Source organism: Protomyctophum parallelum, assembly GCF_964188405.1.
Source record: "Protomyctophum parallelum genome assembly, chromosome: 1".
Classification (NCBI taxonomy): Eukaryota; Metazoa; Chordata; class Actinopteri; order Myctophiformes; family Myctophidae; genus Protomyctophum; species Protomyctophum parallelum.
The window spans coordinates 81,396,712-81,415,850 of record NC_139697.1 but is presented as its reverse complement, the minus strand read 5'-3'; the positions used below and the strand labels follow the sequence as shown (position 1 = coordinate 81,415,850).

Here is a 19,139-nt window from a genome sequence, read left to right as displayed (position 1 = left end):
CACCATGAGGCCGAATTTTGCTAAACACATTTCATTACATTAATCATACACATTTTATCCATACATCATGCAAATCTGGACGGTATACACTATATCTATAGTCATGTGATCAACACAGACCTGTCCGCTTCCCCATATTCCATGAGTGAAAAGAGGAGTTAACGGGCAATTATGGGCACTGTATTTAGCCCGTAGACCTCATATGGCTAATTTGTCCCTGATTGATAAGCACGAAGCACATCGCTTCGCGGCACATTTCAGGCTTGTAGATCTGCTTTTGATATGTTTGTAGTACGATCAAGTAGGTTTGTTAATATGGTGATAAGAGGTTTCTGACCGTCAGCAACGATATACAAGGTTTATGCCCGCGGCAGTGAGGATGTGTGTGTATGCAAAAACAAAAGTGTCCTGAAAATTAACTGCAGAGTTCCTCGTGTCAATATGGATAATTATGAACAAGCATAATTGGAAAAGGTCACCATTGATTTGTTCATTTATATAGAATTCTTATGGGGAGACAGAAGCGTCCTGGGGCTGCTCGCAGCGCTCATTAGGAAGCCATTCATCAGATTTCACCAGACGAGACATTGCAATTTGTCAGAAAATTGTTTTCCTCTTTCATTTACTGTACACTCACTGCCTCCCAAATAACAACATAATGAACAGAGATACTCAGACATTCTATTATATCAGAGCTGAATTAATCTCGTCAAGACGTCAGCCTGCTCACCTCGGCAGACTGGAGGATTCTCAAGGAGATTCTTCTGAGTTTATTGAACAACTTTAGGATGTAATAATAATAATAATAATAATAATAATAATACAACTTTATTTGTATAGCACCTTTCATGACATGAAATGCAGCTCAAAGCGCTTTACAGAGCAATGGAGAAAGAAAGCAAGGCATAAAACAAAAAAATAATAGCAGTAATGCAAGCAATACAGTGAGGACATGAATAACAAGACATTTAAAAGATCAATTAAAAGCAAAGATGGCTTCGGGAAAACAGGATGAATGTGTTGTTGGTAATGTACGTCTCCAGATGTCTGAAGTACTGGGGTTGAATGCTTGCATACGAGTGATTACATAAGCAGATTTACAACCTTTGTAAACAGCCCATTAAGACCTGAAGCACATTCTAAGTGGTGCGCAAACTTTTCATGTCAAGGACCCCCAAAATGATATGCATTTGGCCATTGTGTACACATTTTCACGATTATTATGTTTTTATTAGCAGATCTACAAGCTCATAGCGCGGCAGGAAGTGACGCGCCATGAGCTTGTATGCTATTTTCCAATATCCAAAGTATAAAATAATGCTTTTTAGCTCGAATCTTAAATGACACAGATGCTTTCCTGGTCTTATTAATGGAATATATAGGCTATATATAGGCTATATATATGACATCATTGACATGTATTGAAAATCAGTATTCACTTCCCATTTCCCATTACAATCAGAACTGCAGACTCACTCCCAATCTTCCACCGTAGTCTGAAAACCCACCTCTTCAGACTTCATCTTGGCCCGTAGCACTTGCTGTAGCACTCGCCCTAGCCCAAAATGTATGGCACCGACAAGATGGTTCCCTTACTTCCCTACAGAGACTCTAAGGTTACTCATCTACTCAAAAACTACTTTGACAGAGAAGGAAAGTTCGAATGGTGGTGTGAAAGCAGATGACTACGAGAAAACTATGTTGATGATGTGCTTGGCAGAAATTACCTATTCTTTCCCCCCTCAAATAGCTTAATAGGTTTAAAGTGGTTAAACAAATTTTGATGCTATATTAACACATTTAGCTGGGGACCCCCTGGAACCCTATCAATGACACCCGGGGGTCCCTGAACCCCACTTTGATAACCAGTTAACCACTGGTAGTGTATAAAGGATAGCTATGTTAACTGAAGTTTGCAAAGCAAATCATTTGTTTTGGTCTGTTCCTTTTCTTGGATTACTGACCACAGCTTGACTCATTTCATTTGCACATTCACACATGGTCTACTCTACTGCAATTTACAATTTGGTCATTTTATTCCCATGGGATTGTAGGCTAATGTTCATTCCATAGCAACAGTGCTGAGCGGGATAAGTGGGTTTCCCTTATCTTGCTTGGAACACCTGTTTCTCTGAGCCAAATTCTGTAAGATTTCCCCCTCTTATTTTGCACTATTTATACATTTCCTGGCACAAAACATGAAAAAAATAATAATCAAATTGCAGTTTACAATTCAGAGTGAATTGGCATGAATGACAGTATAAACGGTCAAGTGAGTGCAAAGAAAACAATTTGACGCTACAAATTAACTAGGTTACAAGTTGAACATCACACCTAGCATCTGTCTCAACAACAATCTTTGTACATCACAGACTGGGGAGTGAGTGTGCATTCCACAGCTTGAGATCCAGGAGGGAGAAGAGTCTGGGACAGAGTGCTGGCCAGCTGGGTGTCGTAGACGTAGAGCAGTGCTTCTCAAAGTGGGGTCCGGGGGCCCCCAGGGGTCCTTGTGGGGGGTTCCAGGGGGTCCCCAACTAAATGGTTGACAGTTGGTAACCAAAGGGACCGTTATGGGTTTGTAACTCTGAGAAAACTCTTTTCGGCCACTTGTATCCGCGAACTTATTCTGTAGGTCATGACCCACACTTCATGACAGTGTGACATATAGCAAAACTATACTCACAACTCACAACGCACCTCTATTTGTTTTGCTATTGTTTTTTCCAAGTCTAGTGACCGTAAGAATGGGGCAGGCATTGTTTTTCTGGTTGCAATGGCTGTTGAACCACTACAGACAACAAGACTGGCTGAAGCATCTGCCTCCTCCAGTCACTGCCACACAATTTATTATACATAAAATCGTCGTAAAACGTAATAATCCAAATGTATAAAGCACATCATATTGTTATACTAAAAAGCTAACCAAAAACCTGCAAAATATATATAATAATCTTTTTTGTTAGCAAATAAAATGACGTACTTATATTGTTGTTGGTATTTCTGTTGAACAGAGGGTAGGAAATGATGTGAAAGCCTAGACCTCAGGTCCTGTATTTATGCCATCATAGTATAAGCATGGTCAGCCACCAGGACTGACCATTTAATGCCCATTTAAATCCCCTTGCCGTTTTCAAGGGGATTTATTTCTCTATCTATTACCATTGACATGATAATCTCTCTAAGTGAAAGATGGCAAAAAGCCGTATAGTTTATTAGAGGTTGAGATCAATTTTGCAGGACGAATTGAATTTCATAGGACAGTTTATTTAAACTTGAATTAATTTACAGCAGTTCCACTGGAAAGGAAAAGGTTCCGGCACAATGTCAAACTTTGACCCTAATCACATTAACATGGTGCTATGTACAGGGACGAGGATGCAGCTGGATAGTGCAGAAGGCACAGAAGTGGTTGGATATTTCGCCTCTGTCGGGTGGAGAAACCTCATTTTCAACTGTACTTTTCAGGATTCAAATTCAAAAGCATCAAAATCCACAAGCTCGAAATGCAAAGCTTGTGGATCTGCTAATTTTGAGTGACACTACATGTACTTTATTATGATAAAATAGGGCATTTATTTATGATAAAAAAAACAGTTAGAATATGGAGATGGGAGGTTTCTGCCCAACAGCAACGATTTGCTTCCAAGTGCTGATGATGACAGAAAATAAAAAAACATTGTGAAATGGTGGCCACGTAGCGGGGGTTAACATTTAGACCTCAAATCATGCCAGAAAAATCCAATTGAATAGTTTCTTACATAGTAGAACATGTCCCCCACTGAATAGGCCTACTCTTTTTATAGATGCTATGACTCCAACAAAAAAGTGCTTTAAAAATATTCTAATCTAAATGTATACCTTGACCAGTATTAAATTAAATTGAGATCAATACCTAATCCTAGCTGAAATAGTCATTTTGATTTAGTGATCAATGTCATAATGTCATCTTTTCTTTTTCCCAATATGCATTTGTCAGTATAATTAAGATATATAGAAAACTATAAACAAAAATCACAGATCAACAAACACAAAATATGTTAAGGCATTTGGAAATATGGAGGTGCCATTACAACAAAACTGAAATTTGTAGGTGGTCTCCATGCTCTTAAATTTAGATCCTGGTGTTGGTTAGGACACTGGTGGACAATGTCAAAGTTATTTGAAGTAGACGGCACACAGGAATGATCACCACCATCTTATTGTAGTTCCAATAACCTCTCTCTACCAGGAGAGGGAGACAATGGAACAAACTTAAAGGGGAATACCACTCATTTTCAACATTTTACTATGTCATTAATACTACACTTAAAGTCCGGTAGCCGACAGGCTTCTTTTGTTTAAAGTGGGAAATTTGGTATAGTCTTTTTTATTGGCCTAAAATAATGTCTATATACATACATTCATGAATCCACTTGCTGACCGGCTGTTAGTATTGGGCAAAATTAGTTTTACACAAAATACACTCCTTGGGCTAAAAGCAGCCATAGCCACTTGCCCAAATGTGCCCAAAATGTGCTGACCTCATCATATTTGTCAAGATGTCTATGGCCATTATGTATTTTGTGCAAAACTAATGCTTGGGATGGATTCCGAATCATGAATACCCCCTAGTTTGACATGTCACATGCTACTTAAAGCAAAAGGAAAGTTTTACATTTTTGCCTGCCATAGGATGTTAATGGTAGGGTCACAAGAAACCCCCATAAAATAAATTGCCCAATACTTTCAGCCGGTCAGCATGTGGATTCATGAATGTATGTATATATAGACAATATTTTATATACTATATACCAAATTTCCCACCCGTCCACCTCGGCTGCTGGACTATTAGAGTTGTTGGAAATAATAAAAATAAAAGTCCCCCCATGCTGTGTTGCCTAGAACTGGAGGTCTGGAGAGAAAAAATCTGTAACATTATGAAGTACATCTCAGTGTCATCACAGAGATGTACTTCAAAATGTTACTGAACCTCCAGTTCTAGGCAACACAGAATGGCGGTGGGGACTAGCTTTTCTTTTATTAGCTATTGGCTATAGTAAGCTATTTAATGCAAAAATGAATTTGTAACTCGAAATGGAATAGATGAAAAACAACAAATGCATACAATAAATTTAAACATCATGAGTAATAGAATTAGGAAGACATAAAGAGACAGGATGCAATACTAAGCAAAAGTGGGAGCAGGGTATTAAGGATTGAGTGGAAAATGAGGTATCAGAATCCTCAGAACTGAAACAAAAATTAGTTAATGGAACAAATAACAAAAAAAAAAAAGAAAACTCAATCAATAATGTACAATGTTTTCATAAAACAAGAAATTAGTTTTCCCACATAAAAATGATATTACTTGTAATAAGAATACTATTGTCAAAACTGAAAATCAGTTCAGTTAAAGGCCAATACAATAGCCAATACAAAGTCAAATTACATAAACTTTCAAATAGCATGGAATCCTTACTTTTAAAATATTCGATAAATGCTGCATTACTACTGTCGCAAATTACCTTCAAAAAGTACATTCAGTGAGTACATTATGGAACAATTCTAAAACGGAGGTAAAATGTATTACTTTTTACGATGTCATACCTAAGACAATAAAGTCGGTCTCAGACTATCGTTTTGTGTGAGAGCATTCGAACCCATTCGTGTGATTTTATTTCTCCTTTACTAAGAATGTAGGAAGATTAAAGCTGGAATTACACTGGCTAAGTATAAATCAAGCCTAGGAGTGCATATGCCAGTAGCCTGGGCGTACGCCAACCAAGGACATACTGTCTGTAGGCCGTCTTTTTCTTTACTATAACTTTACAAATTATGAGACTTTCAAAGCTGTACCTACACAAAACTACGAGATGACTCGGGGTTCTGATAGATCCTCATGGTATTCACTATAAGGTCATGGTAGTATGAATAGGATAAGAGTTGATGTGTTGAACAAAGAACACGTATGCATTATGAAACATACGATTGTCAGAATCACTAATGCGTTTAAAGTGTGTCACATTCCAATCCCAGATTTCATTCTTGGCCGAGCAGACCTTCATGACAATTCACACGGTCAAACTTTCTAGGGGAAAGAGGTCATTTCATTTTGTGCCCGCAAATCCCACAACTGATGGGATACCACTGCAGTGAAAGATGCTTAGTTTTTATTTTGGAGTCTTAAGCATTTCGTAAAGGGGTTAAACTACTGTCCAAGGCCGCCTTTAATAAATCCAGTCTTTTCACGCTTCAGTTAGCACTCACTCATTCTAGCCAACCCTCATAAATGTTAAGGGCAGGACACTCATTTCAGGTTTTGTTAAGACTATAATTATTCATGTTCATAGAATACTACATACAGTACCTTTTATGGATCAGAGACAGACAATCCAAAAATAATCACATTGTCGTATTACAACACAAAATCAGCAAAAGAAAATCAAGAGGTGCACACATTTTAGTATGACTATTTACAAACACATGTAAACATGTGCAAATGATATTGATTTGCTTAAAATAAAGATGTCCTAAACCTCTATAAATCAAGGGTAATTTGACATTCACAGCATTATAATGAGAGGAGATCAAAAGTTTGATTTCAAGTTACAGGCTAAACATATTGGAAAATGAGAAAATGGGATAGTTGAACAAAAATGAACTGGCCAGTGGCCACTTAATGTCAGAAAGAAAAGTCTCAGTTCTATCTTTTCTTTTTTTCTATCAAGTCAGTCCATTCAGAGAAAGATGAAAGCATATATGCTGCTTCCTCCGGGTGCTGGAAAAATAAGATATAACGCTAGGAGCCAAAAGGCCAGCCTATAATTTCTCGAGACAAACTGCTGTGGGGCTTTGGCAGCAAGAAAAATTAAGCAGCAGATGAATGAAGAAGACACTGAGGGAGAGGATTAAAAAAAAATACAGAAAATAATGTTAAGTGTGACCACATCCAAGTATTTTCACCACTGGACATAGGACATTGGCCAAAGGATATCAATTGCCCTTAAAATGGGCTTGGGCAGATGTCAGCTTACAGGGAGAAGCTGAGATGATAGACCTCATTTATCTTTTCATTTGTTGCTCGCATATGAGTCAAGAGCAGTCATGCTAAAAAAATAACTGAGTTGACTGTTTAGTATCCTGGTCCTGGATAGTACTTGCAAGGTTATTTGAATGAAGACCAATGCAAACATTACAGCCACTTAAAATATAACACCAAAAGATGAAAGATATTTAATTAAACTGTGCAAATGTTTCAGTGAATATCACATTCAAACATGCAGGACACATTCATTTGCAGTTTTGCTAAAACTTTGGAAAATGCCTGTTCAAAGGTTGAGAATAATTAAACGCGCAAATCATTCAATTTGAGCACCTAGGGATCGTCTAAATAGGCTTTCAATATTCTTATTGAATTATAATTAATTTTGTTGCTGTTGTACAGAAATGCAATGTCATTAAGCTCATCATTATGCAAATTGTTCATATTATTATATGCAAATAGGTGCCCAAATATTCAGCCTTTAGATTAATCGAACTGTTGTTTTAACTGTCTAATGTTGCCGTTTTATTCACTCTACTTTAAACATCTTCATTCACCCGTCTTCAAAAACTGAAAATGACACTCAAATGCAAATTAGGTCCAACTTTTAGTTTTTCTTTCCTTTAGATACATCAATTTGCATCATAATTGATAAATGAGGCCCACTGACTCCTAACAAAATGGCTGTGCAGTTCTGGGTTTGGATATACTGCATGTTCTGAGATCAATGGCACGAAGGGGACTCAGGCAAAAGAAGAAGGGAAAAAAAGTAGTGAATTTCAGAGTTCCTATAAATATTTACACCATACATACATACATACAGGCACTTGTATATCTTTGGTTGGAGAACTCCAACATTGCAAGGAAACTGCATTCACAGAGCGTCAGCGCCCCTTATTGTATTTCCAGGCTCTGCTAGGCAACTGGTATGTATCTTTCTTTCCATTCTGTCCATGTTTACAGTTCAGTTCTGACATGGTGCTGCCATGTCTTTCTAACCCTCCGACAAGGCCACCTGAAAGACAAGAGACAAGTCCATCACTCAACAAGAAAAGACAAGAGAGACAGGTCCATCACTCAACAAGAAAAGACAAGAGAGACAGGTCCATCACTCAACAAGAATGAGGACTACACCGAACAGTGGTGGTAAAAGTAATGACATTTATTTACTTAAATAAAAGTATCAATACTACTGTGTCATGATGCGACGCAAGCTTGTAGATTGGCTAAATAGGGTTTAAGTGGGTAATGTATGTTTTGTAATAATCAAAATCTACAAAGTAACTAGAGTTTTCTAATAACATTGTACAATGTTTGACTCTGAGATGTAGTGTAGTAAAAGTATAAAACATTTGAAATACAGTAGAAGTACAGTAGATGTACTTAGTTACTGATACCAACACACCCGAGTCACTCTTAACCTCCTGTCCCTATTCTTCTGACCTTTTTCAAAATAAACGTTTTCAATCATATTTAAAAATAGAAGATCTACAAGCTCATAGTATAGCGCAACATCACAGCGCTTTGAGCTTGTAGATCTGCTATTTTCGTCAGACGAAAGTGGTTAAGATTATGACTGACAGTTTTGTGCTAAATGTTGCTCAAGGGGTATGAAACCTTACTTCTATTGTGGTCACAACTGCCTCAAAGTAACAGCACATCTGCCGACTGTGATATTGACTGGGAAAACCTATCTTAGTGCTCCCTCTAGTGGTTAAAAGGATGTGAGGCGTTTTGTATTTTATAGTATCTTCGTGGCAGGGACAACAAAATTACACTTTGGTAAAGATTTGGGTTATGCAGTTACTCTTGCCTTGATGCACTCCAAATATTGATATCTTCAATAATTGCACCATCGATTCAAAAATATATAATCCGGCCCAGGCCGTAGCGTAACGGTCTGGGCACCGGACTGGTAATCCAGTCGCAGTGTGCCGCGGGTTCGACTCCCGGACCCGACACGGCCTTTACTGCATGTCATCCCCCCATCTCTCTCCCGTTTCCTGTCAGCCTACTGTCTGTCCCTTCAAAAATCAATAAAAGGCGTAAGCCGCAAAAAAAAGAAATATGGAAAAAATATATATATATATATAATCCAAAATGGTCTCCGCATTGAGTTACATACCACAGTTGAAACAGCTAGGCCTCAAAGTCACACTTTTATAGTGGTGGAAAAAGTACTCAGATTTCGTACTTCGTAAAAAAAGTATCAATACGGCAATGTAGAAATGTAATGGAGTGGGGCCTAGTGGAGTGGGGCAGTTATTGACGATATCTCTCCTATAACTGGAGTTACATTATGGCAAGGGAGCCACACAAACCAAACCTTTACTAAACGTGTAATGTTGCTCTAATAGAAGTCAATAAGCCTTTAAACATTGTGAAGAAAAGACAAAAAAGGGGATGGTGAACATGTTTAAAAATGTTGGCCTATAATGACGTGCCCCAAATAGGTTGTAAGCAGCACACTATAAGAGAGTGAAAATGGCCGGCATGTCCCCTTACTAGTAGTGACTAGGGTGGTCCATGCGCTGCACTTTGTGAAGGGTACTTAATGCCAATGCTTTTACTTGCCACTTTCAGAATTCTGCTCCTCAAGGTTCCCAAGCAGGTTACTGTGGATAAGGTGAGCACTGATTGTACAAACCAAGGCATCAGTATTCCACTCACAATTGTAACGTACATCTGGCTCAATTTGTCTACAGTCATGTATTTATGCAGTATGCACTTTAAAACACAAGTCAATCTCCAATGAAAACCAAAATTCACGATTCATACAACTATATATTATTTTGAAAATTGAGCCATCCGTTAGCTGGCATCATACATTGTTGATTCATAATACAATTTAATAATGCAATATTTATTTTGCTGAACATAAAGCTGGTCGGCCATGATTTGGTCAGAAAGCCATAGCTCATCAAGATCGGGATTTAACATGGTTACTCTCGGAACTGGCCTGGGCTGCCTTGTTTTACTGCGGCTGTTGATCAAATGTGACGGAGGGCTTGCTGCGCGGTGTCCTATTACAGATGTTATTGTAGGTGTTTGCTGTACCTTCTCAGTGCAGAAGTCGGGGCTGGCTTGCCGGACTTTGCCTGGCCGGCCCTTGATGACCGCATAGCAGAACATAGTGATGACCATGACAAACAGGAAGTAGCTGGTATGCATCAGGTGCAAGTTGATAAGCGAGCGGTCATCCTGGTAAAAAGAAGCAAAGGCTAGTTATATCGCAAAAACAATGCTGATGTATTTCTTCCTTTGTAATTAACAACACTCACCAGCATGTGAAATAAATTTGTGTTTTTTAAAGGAAAAGGACAACCCAAGACAAAAATAGGGTTAATTCATGTAATACATTTAAAAAACTAACTAAATAAAGGGTAAATGACAAAGCGTAGCGACTAGCGACTAAACAAATTCACGGAACGCAGCGAATCAGGCTACGCCACTTTGAGAAAAACTCAAGTAGGAGAACAGGTTGCGTCCACTCACATCTGGAAGGATGACAGTGAGTTTGGGATTGAGTGCGTGGTACACTTTGCCGATGGCTCCTTTGTAACACCAGAAGGGATTGTAGTCCTGGCTGTATTTGGTGTCCGAGTCACGAGCCGTGGTGAACAGCTTGTACCAGGATGTGGCATTGGTGTATGTTTCAGGAACACAGTGGGGTGGCTGCCTGCAGACCACAATACACACATCAGTACCTAGAGCCTGATTTGTTGTTTTATACTTATTTGTGTGACGGTACCAAAGCGGCGGAAGTAGCAGATCTGTTGATATTTTGGGACCAATTGTGCTATTTCTGGACCAACTATAATGCCATACTGTGCAGTATAGTCTTGTAGATTTGCTATTTTGAGACCAGATCTGTACTAGATTAGTTCAGACCAGTAGTTTTGAGAGATTACAGGTGTCCCATTTTCTGACAACCTCTTCTATTTTTGTACCAACTACAATGCTATACTGTCCTAGCCTTGCATAACCATACTAATATCACTGCCTGGGGTAATCTGCATTGCAAAGGCAGATAAGTCTGGCTACTTGAGGCAAATACTGTCCAGTACAGTTTTGTGAACTTGTGGATCTGCTAAATCCATTTAACTTGTGAGCAACATCAATGATTTGACACCAAAAGTGTCAAAACAATACCTGTAGATTCACAGAACCATCTACAAAGCTAATTTTAGTAAGCATCCAATTTTCTAGTGACTTGTTTCGGATAAACAACATACAGTGTATTGTCGCAGTTCTGTTGAAACCTCATACTGTATGTCCAAAACTGGACCTATGAGAATTTAAGGATTTAAAAAAGTAGCAGATCTACAAAGTCAAAATGCAAACTTGTGGACCTGCTACTTTTGATGCTTTTGTGTGACACTGTAGTTAGTATGATCAAGTAGGACGTTAATATTCGAAGAAACAGCAAACGTTAGAATATGCATGGATATGAGGTTTCTGCCTGACAGCAACAATATCCAATTGAGTGAGGCTTATTCGAAGGGCTAAGGGCACTAAAACCATCCATCTGGAACTGGGGCAGCACAGTGGCTCAGGAGATAAGAGAGGCCGCTTAGGAATCACAAGGTTCCTGGTTCGATCTCTGGCTCCTTCTTGGCTGCGTGTCAAATGTCCTTGAGCGAGGCACTGAACCCCTCATTGCTCCAAATGAGCAGGTTGGGGCCTTGTATGGTTGCCTCTGCCATTGTAAATTGCGCTACATAGATTCAACATTTACCATTTTAACTGTTATTAACCAAAAACACGAACAGATGGAATGATGATGTATATTCATTTTAGTTAAATGCATGCATACATCAGCTTGTCAAATAAGCGTTTGTTTTTCATCAATCTCAAAATCTCTATAAGAAATCCGAGTTTCCTCCTGAACATTTCTGGGGCAGCACATAAGTGATGGCACCGTTTCTCATTGAAATTATTATTGCCCTGCAACAAATCAAAAGACTTTCACGCAGCCTGTTAAAACAACAACCATAAAGACAATTAATTATGTACCAGCCGAGTTAATCTGTGGCATACGGATGTGTAAAGAAGGACAAAGAAGGATGTGCGTCCATATATCTGGCTGTTATTACAAATACAGCTGGTTTAATCGGAGTTCATTAGCCATCATGAAAGTCGCCCCCCAGCTTGGGTGTTGTGTTGTTCCCCACCCTGCTACTTTTGATCTGTGAAGTTTGAATGCATAGTTGCTGCCGGGAAGAAACCTCTTAGTATATAACATTGTGTTTTTTCGTAAATTAATGCCCTGGCCTACTTGATCAGCCTCACACAAAAGTATCAAAAGTAGCAGATCCACAAACTCGAAATGCAGCGCAAAGAGTGTTGGACATACTGTAGGAGGTTTCCACCCGACAGAGACGTTGAGATAATTGTATTTAAGATTTTACCTTATCTAAATGTTACCAAATGGGTATGAATGGTGTTAGACAGCATCTGTGTCTTAATATGGAAAAAGATAGCTAGACACCTCACCATCACATCACAATACGTTTTTGAGAATAATATGAGCATCTGCCAGTAGTCTTTTAAAATTGTGTCTAAAGATCCTTTCTGATAAACATAGTTTAGTAGGTTTCATCATTGTGTGATTTATTATATAGGGGCAAACTAACATTTTCCCTGTGAAATGTCTCTAAAATCAGAGGGAAAGTGGAAATGACTGCCAATATTTTGTGCTGAACTTACATTTATATATTGCCAATGAACTACACTTTCAGGGGGAAAAACTAAACAACAGAATCTAATATTGGCATGGCCTCTGTGTCCAATCTTTAACTATCAATCTAAAGTTACTAACTTACTATGCATGTATTCTGAAACAATGCTTCACAAATCAAAAGCCAGTCTTCATTGGTGATTTAGGACTACAAACAGCACTGTGATATTTAATTGTACACATTATTGCACTATATACACTTTGTGTTTGATCGGGAATTCATATTTTGATTAGAAAAGGACAGTATTTATTTAATACTGCAGATAATGTAGTGCAAAATGTAATACAAGTGAATGAGAGGACACCATAACTACAGATCCAGTTAATACATGACTTGACTACTTCATAAAAGTATCCATTAAGAATACACTGCATTTTGTCTTATAGTTCATGGTCCACATTCTCGAAAATAGCTTAGGCAAATTAAAGGTAGAGCAAGTGATTTTATTTAATTTTTTTGTTAAAAAGATAAAGCTCTATATTCATTGCCATGGAGTGTTTGTTCAGTAACAGGGGTCTCAACGTCTATAAAGTACCCAGTTATCAACTTCAATTTTATGGTGTTCCAATTCCAATTTTGTTTGCTCACTTCTTTTTGTAATTACTTCCAATTTAACTCGTTTTATCCTAGATCCTGTATGTATGAGTTCTCTCTCCTTATTGGGTAAAATTGGTAACCCGACCTGAAAATACATTTTCTGTTTATTAAAGAGCTGGAGAGACAGGGAGACCCCTGTTACTGAACAAACCAATACCACTTACTGCACCTTTAAGCTATTCCTAGAATCAGTAGTACCACAACATCCATTGTAAGTCATGGGCAGAGCACTTGCCAATATAAATTCCATGAGCTACAAAGAGTATGCTTGCAAGTTGTGTACAAATAAATAACATTGCATAACGAGGAAGTCATTCCTGCCAGTTAAATACCATACTGCATGAGATCAGACCATTCCTTTCCACAACTCGATATGGGCTGGTCAAAGAAGCCAACAATGTGTGACTGCTAGTCTGACAGATAATTTAGCAGAAACGTATTTCGAATCTGAATTATGCAGGAAAATCATATGGGACATCCTTGAGTTTAAAAAAACAATTTAGCAGAGGGACACAGCCAATGCAGATGCCGTCATTGATAGCCTATTGGAAGGGCTAGCTGAATGTGGATTACCACAGCAGCACTAATGCCTGATTTATGCTTGGTTTCACATTGAGTACCGCATCGAACATAGCCGATCAACAAGGCCATAATGTGCCGCATTGCAAAGCATTGTGAGCTTGTAGATCTAGTATTTTTGATATGCGAAACTAGCACGCAACTAAGTATAAGCCTAACACAGAACATTGAGATCAGTCAAGTTCACAGATATGAACTTGTGTGGCTCGATTCACTTAGCATACAGTGGATATTTTTAGTTGAACAAACCCTCTGGTTCCTGAGAATAATCTGTCCGTTATATTGGAAATAAAAATAAAATAAAAACTACAAATGAAGAGGATTGGTTATTTTAGTATAGTACCGTTTCCCAAATGAAGTAGAAGCGTACGGGGGGGGGGGGGGGGGGGGGTTAATAGTCAATACTAGGCTGTTTGAAGGGAACGGAAGCACAGAGCTAGCCGATAGGAGAAATAAAAATGACTTTCAGCTGAAAAATCAAAAGTCCCTGTGCGTCAGGGAAGCAGTCCAACTCACACTGTGACGGGGAAGATATTGCTTGCCGCTGTGATGGTCATGCAAGTGCTGAACACCACCTGCTCACAGTGGCCGTGCAATACGCAGTCATCAGAGTTCCAGGACACTGGTAGGGTGAAAGTGATGTTCATTTCCTCGTGAGCATCCCGGCCTGTGGAAAAACACAAAACAAATTACATGCATCGTATTAGTTTTTCTGCATTTTAATATTTCCCCTTTAATGTCTTGATTATTTATTATCTTATTTCTATTTCTATCTTGTGTTTTTTGTGTACAAAGAAGCTAACGCACACCAAAGTCCTTGTGGCGGTGCCGGCACACGGGAGAAAACTGTAGAGTAAATCTTGAAAAAAACAAGAGGGTGACCGCACCCTGATGAAGGCTTAACCGCCGAAACGTTCATTCATTTTTGTCACCCTCTTGTTTTTTCAAGATTTACTCTATCTTGTGGTTTTTTTGTCATCATTTATTTACTCTTACTTGAAAACCAGTCTTTCATAACATGGGCTGGGCTACTGTTCAAATATGAAATAATCCTGTGGCTATTCAGATGCTCATCTATTTGACCTTTAGTCAGAGAAAGTATGTCACTTTAGCACACCAGGATGATAGAGACAGCTTCACTGCCATCAGAATGTGACACATGTAAACCCCTCATCAAGTTTCTATTGTAATGAGTTGTGATCAACCCATTATATAGGCTACACAAAGCCATGCCTTGTTTATGCCCTTTGGGTTGTTTAGAAATAATCCGATGTGGTACAGGGCATATCACGTAAATTAGCAGCCAGAATTTAGCCAAATGGTTCAAGCTGGACAGCCACAGGTCTATTTCATCCAAAATAATGGTTTCCCTTCTTGTATGACATATCCACCAGGAACCAGCACACAAACACTGGATTTGACCGCCCAGGCACCCACTTGTAGTCTCTTCAAAGCACGTCTCTAGCTACTTGTCTGTCTCCTTTGACAAATGTAAATAGAGATATTCTTAAACACCACAAAAGACACATTTTAACCAGATTGGGTGATCTACATTCTAGACTGAACATTACTCTTCTAGGCATTTTTTAATAGTCCTTTTTTCAGGATGAAAAACTGAAAAAGTACCAAAGCACTGATTCCTAAGGGTATACAATTCTGAACTTCAACTGTATCCCCCTTTTAGGGTGCTTTGCGCTGCATTTTGGAACCTACAGGATTATACGACGACACACAAGGAACCAGGCAAAATTACACAATGTTGCCTTTGTTTGCTCACCGTGTTCAGTTAAAGTCATCATGCAAAGAGGTAACTTGAAACCCATTAATAAAAGGACACACTCCTGTAAAAGGACTGAATTACCTCTACACAAAAGGGGGGAAAACGTAGATGTAGATCATTAACAGAGAGGCATGATGATGGATGGTGTTAATTCATCGCTTGATGGAGGCTGTAACTTCATGAATAATAATAAATTATAATGCTTGCCTTAGACCCATTAAAGCCAGCCAATCACAATTATAGTTGGAATTAATTCCCTTTTCATTTAGGGAAAATTGGCAACACCAGTGAAAGCTGAAATGTATTAAGGGAAAACCGCAGTGTAGAGTGCAACTTACCAGTAAGACCAACCTGCTGCCCCAGCACGGTGGCATAAAGATGGGTAATGTTGCGGGAGTACCCCCCGAATGGGCGCTGAGGATCTAGTGTGAGGGTGATGGGGACTGAGATGTTGATGGGACCAGAGTCCTCGAGCAAGAGAGTGGCCTGGGTGCTGGAACGTGCTTGGCCACTGGTCACCACTGTGCTCTCCGATGTGGTGGACTCGTTAAGGTTGTGCTTGAGCGTCTCATTCTCAGACACACAAAGGTCTAGCTCGTTGAAGCGCAGCAAGAAGGTGTTCCAGTCCTGAGGGTGTGTGAGCGAGAGTGCATATGGATGGAGGGAAGAGTGGACTGTGATTAACACTCTGATACCGTACGGCTCTGTAATTTATTACATTAGCAGTGGTTCAAATGATAGCAGAGGGCACTGAACATCCTGGAAGCACAAGACAAACAAGCTATTCAAAATAAGAGTGCACATAATGGTTAAAACAGCATAGGCCCAACTAATCTACTACACTACACTGTTATTAAAGATTCACAATTACAGCAGTAAATATACTAAACAATAATTTATGCAATTAGGTTGGATAGACAAAAATGAAAGCCTGGGTAGTTGAAACAATGACTGCAACAATGCCCAAAATAAATATTGCATTATAAAATAAATACATAAACAAAAGTCATCTATCTAGAATAAACAATGGCATTTTACTGTCGTTTGCAAGATTATTACAAAAGGACAATCCTATAAACTTTCATTCAATTTCAAATCTAGTTTGGCAAAAAGCAAATCACTGGTATCTCCCCTACCTCTGTCAACTCTGGAGACTTGATCTCCTTAATCTTGAAGAAATAACCAATGGTCAAGAAGGCGATGGCCACGGCACTGACACTGACCATAAAGATGACCAGCGGTGGACGGCTGTGGATGCAACCCCTCAGGTGCTCAAAGGGATTCAACAGGTAGACCTGTGAAACCAGATCAGATTAGTTCAGGCTCATCCACAAAGGGATGTTCTGATGTATGGGCTTAAGAATAGAATTATTGTCAGCTAATAATGACAACAATGACACGGATTACAGAACAGAACAGCAGCCATTGTAAAGGGGAAAGTGAATTTCAGTCCTTTCAATAGAAAGTTAAAGAGAGGTTTGATGTTGTTTATCTTTGAATGGTGAGTGTATTGGTTTCAATATAATGTGATGACACCGGATGTGAAACAGCCACTTATAATTTAAGAGAAACCTTGTCTGATATCAGAAGCAATGAACTTCAACTCCACAATAAAAAAAATAGTTTGTTTGATATCAATTGAGGAGTAAATTAAATTGTTATATTATACTCAGTGGCATTATGCATCAAAGAGAATAGTACCGGTATGTCAATACACTAATACAGATGCCCTACCTCACTGTCACTTATCAAGTAACTCATCATACTGTAGATGTGGTGTTTAATGCGATGCTCGTCATGGTAACAACATACAACACTAACTTAGTCCTAGTCTGCTGTCAGCATGACCCTATGGTGGAGAGCCAGGTAACTGCCAGCTGTGTACATACTGTATCTGTATCACATTGTGTTGAGCTGTCAGTTGTCCCTAAGCTTCACTGTATTGAACCGTCACGGAGTTGTCAACATTGTGTTGTTCATAGCATGACATTGTGTAGTTTGATCATAGCATCACATTGTGTAGTTTGATCATAGCATGACATTGTGTAGTTTGATCATAGCATCACATTGTGTAGTTTTATCATAGCATCACATTGTGTAGTTTGGTCATAGCATCACTTTGTGTAGTTTGGTCATAGCGTCACATTGTGTTTTGTCATGGAATCACATTGTGTAGTTTGATCATAGCATCACATTGTGTAGTTTGATCATAGCATCACATTGTGTAGTTTGATCATAGCATCACATTGTGTAGTTTGATCATAGCATTGCATTGTGTAGTTTGATCATAGCATCACGTTGTGTTGTTGTTTGATCATAGCATCACATTGTGTAGTTAATTGTTCATAGCGTCACGTTGTTGTTGACCAGAGCCCAATCTCACTTTAATCAACCAAAGTTGGCAGCTGATGCTGCTTGGCCCCTACTATTTACCAGCGTGACGTTACCAGGCTAACAACTGGCTTCAGTGGCTTGAAGACAGCCTGTAACATAAGTATGTACATAATAATAGACATCACCATCAGTAGAAACTAAAAGCATCGGTTCTCACCATGTTTGTCTTTCTGCGCACACGACGGACGCTAGCCTGCAGCTTGTGACGGCGGGGTGTAATGATGATGATGTGTGTGGCTAGCAGGCTAGCCTCGCTGCTAGCTTGCTGCTGCCTTCTCTTTCCTCAAAGCCTAGTCGCTCCTGCTGCGATATAAAGCAGGACAAAGCAAAGGTCGGGTGTTGATGATGATGATGGGGACAGACAGGCTCTCTGCGTGAAACCCGCCGCGGTTGCTCTTTCCCATCCTTCGCGTTATTATACTGCGCTAAACTAACCCAGATATATTATTGCTGTGTACGAGTTCTGCAAAACGCAATGATCTATCTTGGTCCTCCTGCTCTCACTGCCGACATCCCCCACAACATACACACCAAGAAGGATGCGTCACAGACGTCACTGCTGATGAAGCCTGGTTGTCTCCACCAGGCCAAAGGCATGGGGAGAGACTGAGAGTATGTTTTGCACTCCCTGTGTGTGTGTGTGTGTGTGTGTGTGTGTGTGTGTGTGTGTGTGAGAGAGAGAGAGAGACGCAACTTGGCCTGTTGTAGCGCCACCATGAGGCTGATTTGAAAACTGTCAAGTGGCATTTCTTCCTCAGCCTAAAGTGGGAATAGTGTTGGATAGGCTTGGAAGTTGGGATAACCGTGGATATGCACGGTTTAGGAAGCCGTCGATATGCACGGCTTGGGATAAACTGCCATGTCTTCCTTCTCAGAATACATTTCTTTCATGTGGATTCCAAGGGATTCGATTTCCCAAAAGTTGCGTAACTGATCTGACAGTGCCTGTTCCTCTCCGATGCTGATGTGCATCACTTCAATGTCCACAACTTCAGTTATGATATTTAGCGTGGTGACTTCTCCTTGC

At 39.4% G+C, this 19,139-nt stretch overlaps 1 protein-coding gene across 3 annotated transcripts; it reads right to left on the bottom strand.

The window, feature by feature from the left end:
- Positions 1–3,243: 3,243 nt before the first annotated feature.
- tmem248 (transmembrane protein 248) lies at positions 3,244–18,677 on the bottom strand. 3 transcript variants are annotated; one of them, XR_014569937.1, is made up of 8 exons: positions 18,270–18,674; positions 16,855–17,013; positions 16,057–16,345; positions 14,455–14,605; positions 10,517–10,700; positions 10,079–10,222; positions 7,843–8,036; positions 3,244–6,874 (listed from the first exon to the last, which is right to left on the bottom strand). XR_014569937.1 is itself a non-coding variant. In XM_083776232.1 (8 exons), exons 1-7 carry the CDS (start codon positions 18,270–18,272, stop codon positions 9,634–9,636), a joined length of 951 nt encoding a protein of 316 aa, XP_083632358.1. In that variant the 5' UTR covers positions 18,273–18,677; the 3' UTR covers positions 3,244–8,036; positions 9,596–9,633. The 3 variants fall into 3 exon arrangements, 2 of the variants coding, with proteins under 2 accessions (XP_083632358.1, XP_083632357.1); XM_083776232.1 differs by adding an exon at positions 9,596–9,654 and having other exon boundaries at positions 3,244–8,036; positions 18,270–18,677; XM_083776231.1 differs by having other exon boundaries at positions 3,244–8,036.
- Between the last annotated feature and the right edge of the window lie 462 nt (positions 18,678–19,139).